Genomic DNA, 15,881 nt, shown 5'->3' with positions numbered 1-15,881 from the left:
AGGGTACATTAAGGATGATGGTTATGATAAAACTAGTCTTAGTCTCAGACGGCACGCCCATTTGCCATATGATGGATGTTATACACAAAAATGGCAAGAGCCCTCTAAAATTGACTGATATGTTTTTTATCAGGCCGCTGTGAAACAAAGTTGTGTTTGGAAGGTACCATGCTTTGCAAGATTTGCCAGTTTTATGGCATCAAAAGTTTGAAAGATATTGAGAGTTTTGTTTTGAGGTACTTGGTAGCAAGTACCAAGTATGCTTAGTAGCAAATCCTTATGTTTGAACGGACGTAATTTTTGATCAAATCTGCTCAATTTTAATATAATTTCAGAGACCCCAACCCTAAACGTCACATATAAAAGTGAACTCTGACTATGATTATATACATAGTATACGCTCACAATACACTTACAGTGGCATGCAAAAGTTTGGGCACCCCTGGCCAAAATTTCTGTTGCTATGAATAGTTAAGTGAGTAGAAGGTGAACTGATCTCCAAAAGGCATAAAGTTAAAGATGAAACATTCTTTTCAACTAAGCAAGATTAGTGTATTATTTTTGTTTTGCACAATTTTAGAGTGAAAACAAAGGAAAGGAGCACCATGCAAATGTTTGGGCACCCCAAGAGATTTTAGCTCTCAGATAACTTTTACCAAGGTCGCAGACCTTAATTAGCTTGTTAGGGCTATGGCTTGTACACAATCATCATTTGGAAAGGCCAGGTGATGCAAATTTCAAAGCTTTACAAATACTCTGACTCCTCAAACCTTGTCCCAACAATCAGCAGCCATGGGCTCCTCTAAGCAGCTGCCTGGCACTCTGGAAATTAAAATAATTGATGCCAACAAAGCAGGAGAAGGCTATAAGAAGATAGAAAAGCGTTTTCAGGTAGCCGTTTCCTCAGTTCGTAATGTAATTAAGAAATTGTAGTTAACAGGAACGGTGGAGGTCAAGTTGAGGTCTGGAAGACCAAGAAAACTTTCAGAGAGAACTCCTTGTAGGATTGCTAGAAAGGCAAATCAAAACCCCTGTTTGACTGCAAAAGACCTTCAGGAAGATTTAGCAGACTCTGGAGTAGTGGTGCACTGATGTACTGTGCAGCGACACCTGCACAAATATGACCTTCATGGAAGAGTCATGAGAAGAAAACTTTTCCTGCGTCCTCGCCACATAATTCAGTGTCAGAAGTTTGCAAATGAACATCTAAACAAGCCTGATGCATTTTGGAAACAAGTCCTACGGACTGATGAAGTTAAAATCTAACTTTTTGGCCGCAATGAGCAAAGGTATGCTTGGAGAAAAAAGGGTGCAGAATTTCATGAAAAGAACACCTCTCCAACTGTTAAGCACGGGGGTGGATCTATCATGCTTTGGGCTTGTGTTGCAGCTAGCAGCATGGTGAACATTTCACTGGTAGAAGGAAAAATTGATTAAATTAAATACCAGATAATTCTGGAAACAAACATCACACCATCTGTAAAAAAAGCTGAAGATGAAAAGAGGATGGCTACAGTATAACGATCCTAAACACACCTCAAAATCCACAATGTATGAGAGGCACAAGCTGAAGGTTTTGCCATGGCCCTCACAGTCCCCCGACCTAAACATCGCAAATCTGTGGATAGACCACAAAAGAGTAGTGCATGCAAGACGGCCCAAGAATCACAGAACTAGAAGCCTTTTGCAAGGAAGAATGGGTGAAAATCCCCCAAACAAGAATTGAAAGACTCCTAGCTGCCCACGAAAAACGTTTACAAGTTGTGATACTTGCCAAAGGGGGTGTTAATAAATACTGACCATACAGGGTGCCCAAACTTTTGCTTCAGGCCCTTTTCCTTTTTTGTTTTTTTGAAACTGTAAAAGATGGAAATAAAAAAGTAATGTGTCATCTTTAACTTTATGCCATCTTTTGCACGCTTAGCTATTCACAGCAACAGAAATTTTGATCAGGGGTGCCCAAACTTTTGCATGCCACTGTGTATACAGTACACTCTCAGAGAGTTGAACTGCAGCTGTCCTTTTTTGTACAGGTGGATGTCAGCTTGGTATCACGGCTAAAGGAGAGTGTTTGAAGCATTGGTATGAATGTTTGAAGAACAAGGACAAGAAGATCGAACGCTGGCATGTTCTGTTGAATCAAACCAATGTTGAGGCAGATGACTAAGATGTTATATCTCCAAAGATCTTCTCTTCCAACAGCATACGATACTATCTTCCTAACAACTTTATCTCATTTCCAAGGTTCAACTAGTGATAACAATACTTTTATTTCATTCAGAAAAAGCTTTTGTCCTTGCTTCCTGAAACCCCTTAAAGAGCTATTTTAATCATATAGCGGTTCAGCCAAGAAAACCCAGTTATTTTGTTCTTTGATGGAAAAAAATGACATGTATGATATTTTCATTGAGTAAAATGCCTTAAAAAACAAAACCTCGCGAATATATGTGACGTAGATATCTTAGTCATTGAACCCTGCAAACAAATATACTCAAGGACGCTTAAAAGGACTATTCATGTAAAACATATTGCCAATTCTTTAAGTAAAATAGCATGCAAAAATGCTATTTACTGTAGCTACAGTAGTGTACAATTTTAAAAGTATACCCTGTCCTTTTATGTTTTATTTATTCATATTTATATTTCAAGAATACTGTGTGTAAAACAAATTGTGACTATGAAGTGTAGAAAAGTAATGTTTTGAGTTTTGTGTATAAATGGCAGGTTGTCTTTTTTTAATACTGCATCAGTTGCATTAAAAAAAATGTCCTGTTGTAATGTGCATGGAATTCATGGACATGTGTTCTCCAATTATACGTTACTGTCATTGTTAATTTATTTCTGCATCTATAATATGTTTACAGGCATGAAAACAGGCTTGTAAACTCAAAATCCCCAATAAAGTGTTCACAGTAAGCTGTTGCCTATGGATCAGTGCATGGCGTGAACTGTTTATATATGCCGTAGTCAACTAGGATATTTCCTCGAGCTGTCTGGAATCTGGCACAAAGGTCAGCGGGTTTTAACAGTCTCTGGTGCGAGTTGCCATGTGGAGGGGGTTTTGGTGTTGTGTCTGATGTCAAGGTCATATTCTTTCAAATCACTCACAAAACTCTGACCTTCGTACAGTGACAACAAATCCAAACTTAACTGGGTCTTTTGTCTACTGCTGTCATGTTTACTCACATTATTATGTAATTGCTAAACCGCATGTTCCATCCAAGTTGTGCCCATTGCTCCCATGTATTAAAAAGAAAAGAGCGCTTCCTAGAATGGTACAGAGATTTCAAGTTCAGAGCGGCATTGAACGATATTGCAAAAATAGTGAGCGTAAAAAGTGCTATTTGCATGACTACAAAAAAAAAAAAAGCTTTCCAAATTAGTCACTTATCAAGTTAGGATGCTTACTTAGAAGGTAGCTGCCTATGTAGACAGTAGACAGCAACGTGCCACACTAGGTTTTGGAACAGAGCTGCTGAGAAATATAACGGACAAAACAGTAATGCATGGAAATAGCCTTAGAAAGAAATGAACTGTTCTGCATTAAGATTGTTTTTCATTTATATAGAATTTTTATAGAATTCCTTTATCAATTTATGGTGACTTTTTTTTGAGTCAGTTTTCCATGTGTATTTCCTAGGGATATTTTTCAGTGAATATCCATTACTTTGCACTACAGAAAGAAGAAAAGCCCATTACAGAAAATTACAGCACACTTGGGTTTTGACTGTAATGGCATAATTGCAATTATTCCAAATTGAGCTAAAAGCCAGGGTAAGTATCCCCCTGAGTTGAATGAAAACATTAACCTTATTTAGTTTCTCTTTGATTGCTATCTTGCTGCAATTTTCTTAACTTTCCCCCTCCTCATATGCCGGATGTTTGAATTACAGGTGGAAAGACCACCAATGAATGAGGTGTAATGGTTAACTTAATAGGAATGCATCCAATGGTGACAGGGCAGAAACTTTGAGCGAATCAGGCGAGGTTTGCACCAATCAGGGCAGGTGGACACGTGCAACAACCTCAAGTGACCTTTGCATCCTCATGTAAACACAGCAGTATCCCGCAGCTTCATTAATGCAACTTTTCATCATTTATTAATTTATTGTGCAAAAAGCATGCTAGAAAAATAAGGGCTTCTTAATGATATTTATTAACATTGGGCCTCATTTTTTAAACATGAGCAGAATGAATTTCTGTGTAGATAGTTTGTGAAACCATTCAATTCAATGCAACAATTTATAAAAGAATGTTTTTAAGGATAGAATACATTTCAGTGTAAAAAAATGTAATGAATCGTTCCTTTTCATGTTCAACTCATTGCAACGATTTACGTAAAAATGGTTTCATGGATAGAACCGATTTCTATATTAAGTGGGCAGAACAAATTATTATTATTATTATTATTTTTGTAAATTGTTCACAATATTATTCTTATGTACATTAACACATTCAACTCAGTGCAGCAGTTAAAATAGGTCTGGCTTTACGAATAGAATGAATTTCAGAACAAATATTTGTTATTCTTTTGTAACACCATTCTTGTGTAAGTGTCATTTTATTTTTAACTCAATGCAATAATTTACGTAAGAATGGTTTAACGAATTTCTGTGTAAAACAAACAAAAAATATATTTTTTGTTTGTTAAAAAATAAATATGTTTGGCTCGTATTTCTTGAATGAAGCCCGTTGAACATAATAATAATAATAATACACAGAAAGACCTATAACACCAAAATAATGCTGACCTTATTTAATCCATACACACAGATCTTATGGTTTTGAATCTGATGTTTCTTTCTCCTCCCACATGGAATTTGAATCTTTTTGTCACGTTGTAAAGAATTGTTTCAGCATGGGTGGTGATATATTAAATGTTTACAGCTGTAAGCATTGTTGACACTAATAAAAAAAATGATAGTGATCAGCAAATGAGATAATACTCATGTGACTGCAGGAAATAGGGTTGGGTTTACACTTCATTTTTACACTCATTTTTATTTTTAAGATTTATCATTTCAATTTCAAAACAAAATTCCATCAAATGGAACTGAGTAACATCTAACAAAAAAAAACAAAACAAAAAAAAACAATATATATATATATAAAATATTTTTTATTAATTTAATGTTGTTAAAAATGTCACCATTTTTATTTGATATGCTTAAAAACAGGCAAAAATATTTTTGTGTAATTTAAATTTTTTATGTAAACCATGTCTGTGTATACACTTCTAGTCTGAGTGTACACATCTGTGCTGCCAAGTCTGTATTTACCAAAGACACACCCCCTTCTGTTATCCCAACCCATCTGTCGACAGACGAGTCCACAATACAAGGAAAAGCCCACATACAGATCCGAGTATAAATAAGGAGAGGTTTGGACGTTCTCATTGTCAGAGTTGAGGGGTTAAAACCCCTGTAAACCAGCTGCACCTTTGGCCTTTAATTCATTTAAGTGCAAATATCAAAACTTCCTGCAAAGACTTCATGTAAAGTTAATCTTTTTTTGCCATTGCTGAAAATTGACCTATTTGGGCCAAAGTTATTGCATCCAAAAATGAACAGGCGTTTTCATGTAGTTCTGTGCCTTATCGTGCTGTTTCTTGATTGTTTCAGCGCGGGCATTTTTAAAACTTCTGAGAATAGCACTTTCTGTATTTGGACTAGATCCATTTCAGATGGGCAAACACATCATGCATTTCTTAGAAGGACTCAAAAAAGCAGAAAGACATCTCTTCTCTTGTATGACAGCATCTGGAACAAATACAACAGCCTTGTTAGTTGCTTAACAAGTAATGAGCACTCAGTTATTAAAAGTTACCTGTCCAAGTGTCTGGATTCGGGAGGTAGCTCTTTCTCCGAGACCCCTGATGTGCGCTTTAACATCAGTGAGCTTGTTGAACCCGGTGGCCCCTGTGAGGCTGAAGATACTACGAAGGGATTAACAGCATCTGTACGGAGGGCCAGAGACCTGCACGATGTTGACCTAGAAGGATCTGTTCACCAGGACAGCGGAGACAATTCCAGGTTGAAGCTACACCGCTCAAAGCGTGCATGGATGATTCCAGGGACCGTGTGGTGTGGCTCTGGAAATCGAGCCAATGACTTTTCTGACCTGGGTAAGTAGGATTATATCCATAAATATACACATATAGTATATGCCACATAAATATCTAATGTGAATAAAAATACTATGAGACCACATTTAAAATCTGAGATTCAAAATCTAATTTAAACCTAGAAATGAAGTTTCCAATCATGCTGGATAACATGATCATCATATAAAATACTCACTGATTCAAAAGTATAGCCACAAGACATAAACATTATGTTTGTTAACATGATTTTACTGTGATAAAATCACTTAATAACCTTTTCTGTGTAAAGTTATATGATGTGTTATGTCAATAACCCTATAATGACTGTAAAAATAACCATTTAAACAACATTACAGCTCAAATAACACATACGTTTTAACAGAAGAATTAATGTAAGTGCTTTTATAAAATTATAAGCTTCACATTTCTGCCTTTCAACCCTCCAAAAATTGGTCCCATTGACTTCCATTGTAAGTGCCTCACTGACAACTAGATTATACACCTGTAAATGAAACTGCAGTTACTGTAGTACACTCTTTCTTACCTGTTATCTTGCCTTCCGCAGGTGTGTTTCAAGAAACTGATAAATGCTGCCGAGAACACGACCACTGTAAAGACACCATCGCCTCTTTTTCGTACAACCACGGCATCTTCAACACAAACATCTTCACTTTATCACACTGCAACTGTGATAACAGGTACACCTCATTTCATTCATAAGTGCAGGCAATGCAAGCATCACTTCACTGCCGAGGCTACCTTCCAGCGTTGAAATCATTCTATGATGTCCTGTTGTGTAACGCAAGTCATGAGAGTTCTTCACAAAGCAAGCGTTTTAGATTACACATAGCTTGAAAAGCAAAGCTGCTGTATCTTATCTCAGTATAATCAGGCCTTGTGATATCAATGCAGGTTCCGAAGCTGTCTCCTGGGTGTTAACAGTACCATGTCTAACCTTGTGGGCTACGGCTACTTCAATCTACTGAAAATGCGCTGCTTTGAGTTCTCTCAAAGGATGCAGTGTGCAAGGAGAACGTGGTGGGGCATGTAAGTATTCAGTTTCATTTGACTCAGCTATTTTCTGTTGCAAAACACATCAATTTTTCAGAAACTATATACGTATAAATCTCATGAAGAAATGTTTGAGTCACAGAAGTTCAGAGGTCTAAAAGTGAGTTAAATGTTCTCCCAAACAGACGAGGTCTTTAAGGTTAATGCTCTATCGAGTTTTAAATCAACAAAACCTCCCTACCCTAAACTTAACCTAAATCTAACCAATAGTGCCATAAAAAGCAAATGTGAGATGAAAAACTCAATTGCTTAAGTAACCGTGTCATTTTGTGGTGCTATGACACTTTCGGCTCACGTGTTGACTTGCGTTCTCTTCAGGACTCGTATTCTGGTCTTTTGCAACTCAAGCACAACGCTCAATCTACCGTGCAATTTGACTGTGCTCAAACAAGCTTGCAAATGGGTCACTGACAAATAAGATTGTCTGAAATATTTTTAAAATAAAGTTTAAAAAACGTGTCAAGTTTGTAGACATCTGAGTTTATGTTGTTTTTACAATTTATAAAAGGACATTTATAGGATTTTTCAGGGTTGTGGATTCGAGTTGCATGACTTGGACTCGAGTCACAAATTTGATGACTTGCAACTCGACTTAGACTTTGACAACAATGACTTGTGACTTGACTTGGACTCGAGCCCTCTGACTTGGAAAGACTTTATACCTTCTAAAACCAAAGATCGGAGTCGTACATTTAAAAATGTGCAGCAAATCAGTGATTCATTTCCCCAATAAACAGTTGGCAATATAATTCGTGGATTAAATCTTTTTTATTTGTTGTGAAACATGATTTCATATATATATTGGACAAAATCTCACTTGACTTAGGACTTGACTTGAGACTTACTTGTGACTTGCAAAACAATGACTCTACATTTTTACCATTTTCTACAAAAAAATAAAATAAAGAAATATTTAATGACTTTAAAAATGTCATGTGGTGTAACCATCAAGTAAATGGTCTAAAATAGTTTCCTTGCGCCTTGAATACACGAGAGTGTACGCAACTTAATCTTTAATTTAAAAAAAGTTTTCAAACATGTTTCAAGGTGATTGATTTATTTGTATTTATTTATTTTTTTTACAAATGTCATGAATTTGTACATTTGTAAGTTTTCTCATTGTTACACCAATGACCAGAAAAAACAAATTGCCTTTTCATAAAAATTTTAAAATATTGATGTTTAATGATACAACAAAATAATGATTTGTTTTTTTAAAACTTCACACAGTCTTGTGGGCCTTTTTTTGATTGTTTTTTTTTTCTCCCCAATTTGGAACGTCCAATTCCCAATGCACTATAAGTCCTCGTGGTGGCATAGTGACTCGCCTCAATAGTGACGCCTCGAATCTCAGTTGCCTCCGCGTCTGAGACCGTCAACCCGCGCACCTTATCACGTGACTTGTTGAGCGCTACCGCGGAGACATAGCACGTGTGGAGGCTTCACGCTATTCTCCGCGGCATCCACGCACAGCTCACCACGCGCCCCACTGAGAGCGAGAACCACATTATAGCGACCACGAGGAGGTTGCCCCATGTGACTCTACCCTCCCTAGCAACCGGGCCAATTTGGTTGCTTAGGAGAACCTGGCTGGAGTCACTCAGCACGCCCTGGATTCGAACTCGCGACTCCAGGGGTGATAGTCAGCATCAATATTTGCTCCCAGGCCCCCTAGGTCTTCTCTGTTTTATGAATTTTGTCACCTGATAAGAAAATTGCTACCTACATGATGGTTACACCACATGACTTTTGACTTTTGAATCATATTTTAAAATAAAATGGTTTCACTACTTATTTTTTTAGATAAATAATAATAATAGATTATTTAGCACAACTCGTGGCAACATTTCTTTTTTTCAGAAATTTCAGCTTTTAATAAGACTTTTTTTTTTTTTTACTGTCTCTGGACGGTTACACCACATGACATTTTTTAACTAAGCCCCAGGAAAAATATCAAAATAAATTTGAACTCAGTAACTGAAAACATGTTCATCATAGAAGAGGTGGATTTAAGTAATTGTTTTGTGTGAATTGTATTTGTTATGTTTTGAATAATTTATTAGTTGTCACATCATTGACCCAAATTGACCCTTACAAGTGATGTGCTATAGTATCTAGTGTCATAATATATCATTGTGTGAGGAACAGGACGAAAAGTACATTTTTAAGAACGGATAATCTGCCGCGGTACATACAACGAGCCACGATGGTCAAAGTCTTTCTAGCAAGTCAGTCCACTGTCGGCCATCTTCGAGACGCTCCCAGGAAGCTATTTCCAGTCATGCCACTGCAGCTCCAATCTACTTGAATAGGGACTGAAATCTCTAAAACAGTTCATTAAGATTACGATCAAAGAACATATTTCAAATCAGCAGTAAAATCTGACAACACTGGTATCATAAATTGTTTCTTTTCCTCAGATTACACTAAAAAACGAAATTTTCCCGGCTTATATAGCTAATGCGCATGCGTGTTCTCGAGATGAGTGACAGGCGATGTCTGTATCTAAAAGGTGATTGGCTCTTTTACCTGTAAGGCGGGACTTCCTTCCTACATCCGCTGACCGTTGGGCATTCCAATTTCTCCCATTAATTTTAATAGAAGTGGCCAGTCTCTGCTAAATAGTCTCTGTGTAGGTATAGCAACATAATTCTATGATACCAAGTTGGCAAACTGCAGTTGGCACAAAACTCTCTCATACTTTTCACATTACAATGACAGTTTTTGTGAGATTCACCGAGACAAACATAATGGAATAAAGTTCTGCAAAACAGAAAATCTTTCATTGGCAAAAACCTTGAACTTTGACAATGCACTACACAAAAAAAACAAACAAACAAAAAAAATGATTCCTCAGTATTTCTCTCTTGTTTTAAGGATGTTAACTGGAGAAGCAAAATGACGATTAGGATATCAAGCCTTATTTTCAGAGAAATCTAACAAAATGTTGTGAGGTTTATGGTTAAAACAATCATAAATCATAACAAGCATAAATATCACTAGGTAGATTTTGTTAGATATGTCTGAAAGCAAGACTTAAAATCTTATGTCATTTAGCTTCTTAAGTAAGTGCACCTTGTTTTAAAGATGCTTAAAGGGATAGTTCACGCAAAAATGAAAATTCTCTCATCATTTACTCACGTCATGCCATCCCAGATATGTATGACTTTATTTTCATCTGCAGAACACAAACGAAGATTTTTAGAAGAATATCTCAGCTCTTTAGGTCCATACAATGCAAGTGAATGGTGGACAGAACTTTGAAGCTCCAAAAAGCACATAAAGGCAGCATAAAAGTAATCTCCATGTCTTCAGAAGCATTATGATAGGTGTGGGTGAGAAACAGATTAAAATGTAAGTACTTTTTTTACTCTAAATGTCCACTTTCACTTCCACATTCTTAGTTTTTTTTTATTTTTAGCAATTCACATTCTTCCTGCATATCGCCACCTACTGGGCAGGGTGGAGAATTTATAGCAAAAAAGGACTTAAATATTGATCTGTTTCTCACCCACACCTATCATATCACTTCTGAAGACATGGATTAAACCACTGGAGTCGTATGGATTACTTTTACGTGATTTTTGGAGCTACAAAGGTCTGATCACTATTCACTTGCATTGCATGGACCTACAATGCTGAAATATTCTTCTTAAAATCTTACTTTGTGTTCAGTAGAAGAGAGAAAGTCAAACACATCTGGGATAGCATGAGGGTGAGTAAATGATGAGAGTTTTTTTTTTTTCTTTAGTTTAGGTGAACTATGCCTTTAAGTGTTTTCACTAGAAAACAAGAAAATAGTTTTAGCAATGTGTGCTGCTGAATTGTTTGCTCTGAAAAATCTGGCACTTCATTTAGGGTGATTTGACAATACTCTCTACAGGACAGGATGTTATGTACAGTGCACAGTTACATATTTTATTATTATTTTATCTCCTTGGCAGGTGTGCATTTTCTGAACTCGCTCTTTATGCTGTAGTCAAGGGTCCCTCAAACTACACTGACACCCTCTCTAAAACAAATGAGGATACTCTGAGAATAAGCTTTCAAAACACAATCACTCTCGGAGAAAACCAGGTCACCACAAACTCGGCAGCATCACTTACCATACAAGCCAAGGATTTCAGGGATGCCAGTAAAGAGCTGAGTATAGTTCCTACATCACCACGGCCATCTGTTACAACACGCTCGTTCCGGAAGATTGAACCTTCAGTGGCACCAACAGACCCACCAAAGCCAACACTTCCCCAGCCTAAACGAAAAGGTGAGCTTTGTAACTTATAAGAGATCTGTTGTAAATTGATCAGTTTAAGAATCTTGTATTGTTCTGTATGCATAGGCAAGTTTGAGATGTGTGACAGCTACAGAGACCTGGATTCATGCCATCTACAGATCCCTGCCCAACAGGTGAAATTCGGTCTACGGAACCCTGACCTCAGAACCCTGTATCACTGTAATTGTACTGCCAGGTGACTGCACATTCCATATGCATGTAAACAATTGGCCTAATTGATTTAATTCGCATCACCCCAACTGATACCAACTTTAGCTCACCTAGTCAAACTGATATACGTTTATTCTCAGGCTTGCCCGAAAGATCTCAGAATTGGATGAGGATGACTTTGTGCATTCACTATTAATGGACTTCGTATCACAATCCTGCTTCACTCTACCACAATCTGAGAACTGTACAGAGGGCAATGGGTTGGTACACATACAGTAACACTTTCTTAATACACAATCCTAATCTAATCGTGAACTATCAGAGCATATTATTCCAAAACAATTGAGTCTTTTTGGTGTCTCTCCTACTTAGCTGCTCAACCCCTTCAAAAGAGGCCCCAGTTATCCAACACTGGAGGAAAGACATGATAGGAGAGGGACATCTAGTGGACCACAGGCGCAAACTCAAGAGGATGAACTCCAAACGCTCCAAGAGGAAAGACTCTTCAGTCAGATTATTCAGGAAATGCCTCAGGATGCATGCTAAACTCCAGAGAACTCGAGTTCCTGAACAAAAACGTTCATAAAACACCTCCAAACTTCAAAAAAGAAGCAAACAACTTGCGATTAACAACACAGATGGTCTTATGCAAGAGAGTTTATATGTACTGTACATTGTGACTAGGGCAAAAAACATATTTTTTGATGCAAGAACCACATACGTGTGCTAATTGCCATATTTACATTCAGAAAGATTGGACAGTGATATTGAATTTAATACAGGAGACTATATATTGAATAGCTTATGAGTCTAGAACATTCACCAGCCAGATATTTATGAAAGAAATACTTATTAAGCACGTTATACTTATTTATAATTCATTCATGTTAAAAAGTTCATTCATCAAGTCAACTGATTTTTATTCAACATCTACTGTTACATTTTCCCCTGACCTTACAGCCAAGATAAATTATACCAGGGACATCTTTATCGTCTTTCGTCCATATCAACTTATACCACCCACAGTGGCGTAGCCAAGGGTGGGCCAGGGTAGGCCTGGGCCACCCAAATTATACCCAGGCCCACCCAGAATATTAGAGCTCATTCTTTGACTTCAAATATATATTTATAAAATAGTAAAAAATCAAATGCATAAATTCTGATTTCTGAAAGTGTGAAACAACTAAGTGAATGCATCGCTTCTCTGTTATTCAGAAAAATTTGGTAAAAAAAAAATATTTGGGGGCTAAAACTTGGCCCATCCATTTTTATTGAGGCCCACCCTAAAGTAATTTCCTGGCTACACCCTTGACCACCCACCAAGAAATAAACTGTTTTAAGTTTAAATGCTAAGGCATCAAATCTTTAGACATCAGAAGAAAAATACTGGAAATTCAAACAATCACTTTCATCCTTTAAAATGTGTATATACTGTATCTTCAAAAATTCTAGTGAGGTGAAAAAATCCCGCTTTTTCTCAGGTAGAGCGGGAACTTGATTGTGCATGCCCTCATTGCGTAAAATGCTGAGTCGGAATGGCATACTACCCATAATACTCTTACTACATTTGCAATATGTGTCTGTGGCAGAAATAGTATGAGTAGTATGGTAGTATCATAAGTCATTATACAAAGTGCATAATATGTGACAGTGCAAATGTATGTGAAAATGTAAATGACATTTAAATATATTTTTTAATAAAAAAATATTTTTGATCATTTGTGCCTTTTTTTCTTCCTCTTTCAAGGGACTTTATAATGATAATTTTTAAAGGGATAGTTCACCCAAAAATGAAAATTCTCTCATCAATTACTCACTCTCATGCCATTCCAGATGTGTATGACTTTATTTCTTCAGCAGAACACAAATGAAGATTTTTCTAAGTTCCGTTGGTCCTTACAGTGTAAGTGAATGGTGATCAGACCTTTGTCTCACATAAAGGAAACATAAATGTAATCCATAAGACTCAAGTGGTTAAATCCATATCTACAGAAGTGGTATAATAGGTGTGGGTAAGAAACAGAACAACTTTTAAGTAAATTTTTACTCTAAATCTCCACTTTAACTATCACTTTCAGATGTGAAAGTGAAACTAGACAGGCACCACATGTGACTTTCAGATGTGAAAGTGAAAGTGGAGATTTAAAGTAAAAAAGGATTGAAATTTTAATCTGTTACTCAACCACACCTATTATATTACTTCTGAAGATATAGATTTAACCACTGGAGTCTTATGGATTACTTCTGTTTCCTTTATGTGATTTTTGTAGCTACAAATGTCTGATCACCATTCACTTGCATTGTATGGACTTACAGGGCTGAGATATTTTTCAAAAAATCTTTGTTTGTGTTCTGCAGAAGAAAGAAAATCATACACATCTGGAATGGCATGAGGGTGAGTAAATAATGAGAGAATTTTCATTTTTGGGTGAACTTTTCCTTTATGTCCAGAGGGCATGCATGCAATCCTTACAATAATAACGACATTTCCACCAAAATACCAGCTATTACAAAAAGTACCATGTTTTTGGGGCACCATGGTACATGGTATCATGTAAAACATACCATGGTACATTAAAATGGTACTCATTGAACACAGTGGTATTACCATTTCATACCAACATTGCACCATGTAATAGGCCTATTTTTTTGTAAGGGGAGAATACAAAAAAATACCATGGTTATGACAATTTCTGACAAAATATGAGTCACTATTGTAACTACAAAAAAACAGTGGTAATTATTAGACATATTATCAAATAGAAGAAAAAAAAAGAATTCTAAAAGCTTCTTACACTATTTGAAGAAGATGCAACATTATTATGTAATATTCACAGATTTGACCTGTTGTCTGCAAGCCAATCATTGATCACATACAATGTGCATACAATGCTCTGATTGGTTATGCGGTCTGTCTCATTATCATATGCAAATTGACGTGCATGTTCCATTGATGCGGGACAGAAAGTACTGCCTTTAGTTTAATAAACTGTTTATTTATAGTATGTCAGTGTTTAAACACTCGAACATCACAACTTTGTTGTGATTTTACAGTAGTAACAATAACTGCAGTGACAGGGCTATTTTGACGTAAACTATCAGCAGTGTTGGGTTACTCTAAAAAGTAATTAATTACTAACTACTAATTACATCCTCTACAGTGTAATTAGATTACTGTACTAATTACTCTGAAAAGTCATTGCATTACTTATTACTAATTACTTTCTAAAACCCTGATCAACCTCGACCAGATGAAAAATACAAGGATAGACATGAAACTGTTCTTTTAATTCTTTCACATAAATCATATAAAATCAAATTACATTATTCATGAACTGGCCAAAGAATTTAAAGGGGCAGCATTAAATTAGAAAACATATATTTTAACATTAGACATTAAATTTTGATTTTAAATTCACTGTTTTTATATATAGAATTGTTCTGTAGTCTATACAGTATTTAATGCAATTACATCCCAGTAGATGTAATTAAATATTTTAAAAATTAAGAGTAATCCCTTACTTTACATTTTTAAATGAAAAAGTAATTTAATTACAGTAATTAATTACTTAGTAATGCATTACACACAACACTGACTATCATGGTTACCATGTTGAGTTGTTCTAATCGCTTTGCTATTATACTGCGCACCGTAAGAATGATTGTTTTATATATTAGTTACTGTGTTTTCCCGTCACAGCTTAACCCTTGTGCATCAATTTAAAATGTTACTCAGGTGTCCTTAGAGGACAAAAATGTCTGTGTCAAAAAAATGCCGTAATAATATTATATATTAATATTATTTTCCACTTTCAATGAGTTCATTTTTTAACCAACATCAGTCCTGATCATAACTAGCAAACATTCATTCATTTTTAGGATTTTTAACCCTTTAAATGCCAGTTTGTTTATATAATGCCACTGTTGTTTTTATGAAGAAAAGAAAACCATATCCATATACTAAATGCTAAGGGAAAATTCTTTTTTTTCACAGTCTGGGATACGTCAATGATTAGCAACAACACTGATTTTCATGCATTATTATTTTTTGTGCAGTGTCAGATTTAAAAAAAAACACACTCAGGACCTTAGAGGACAAAAATGTCCATGTCAAAAAACTGCCATAAAAATATTCTATATGAATATTATTTTCCAATTTCACTGACTTTTTTAACCAACATCAGTTCTGATCATAACTACCAAATACTCATTCATTTTCAGGATTTAACCCTTTAAATGCCAGTTGGTTTATATAATGCCACT

General features: G+C 36.0%; 2 protein-coding genes across 6 annotated transcripts in view; both read left to right on the top strand.

The window, feature by feature from the left end:
* The window catches only part of LOC127433705 (rabphilin-3A-like), a 36,988-nt gene extending 34,072 nt beyond the window's left edge, over nt 1–2,916 (top strand). For all 5 annotated transcript variants that reach the window (XM_051685831.1, XM_051685829.1, XM_051685834.1 and 2 more), the window contains exon 17: nt 2,034–2,916. In XM_051685831.1, coding sequence (XP_051541791.1) covers nt 2,034–2,167 — 134 coding nt within the window. In that variant the 3' untranslated portion in view covers nt 2,168–2,916. The remainder of the gene's footprint in view (nt 1–2,033) is intronic.
* Nucleotides 2,917–5,393: 2,477 nt separating this feature from the next.
* On the top strand, nt 5,394–13,336 carry pla2g3 (phospholipase A2 group III). The gene is made up of 7 exons (XM_051685835.1): nt 5,394–6,124; nt 6,669–6,801; nt 7,016–7,150; nt 11,119–11,438; nt 11,514–11,643; nt 11,759–11,878; nt 11,991–13,336. The coding sequence occupies exons 1-7, from the start codon at nt 5,563–5,565 to the stop codon at nt 12,202–12,204; spliced, it is 1,614 nt and encodes a 537-aa protein (XP_051541795.1). The 5' UTR covers nt 5,394–5,562; the 3' UTR covers nt 12,205–13,336.
* The last annotated feature ends 2,545 nt before the right edge of the window (nt 13,337–15,881 follow it).

This window comes from Myxocyprinus asiaticus, chromosome 43 (genome assembly GCF_019703515.2).
Source record: "Myxocyprinus asiaticus isolate MX2 ecotype Aquarium Trade chromosome 43, UBuf_Myxa_2, whole genome shotgun sequence".
In the NCBI taxonomy this organism is placed as follows: Eukaryota; Metazoa; Chordata; class Actinopteri; order Cypriniformes; family Catostomidae; genus Myxocyprinus; species Myxocyprinus asiaticus.
Note: the sequence above shows the minus strand (reverse complement) of the source record. Positions and strands in the feature narration are given on the sequence as shown.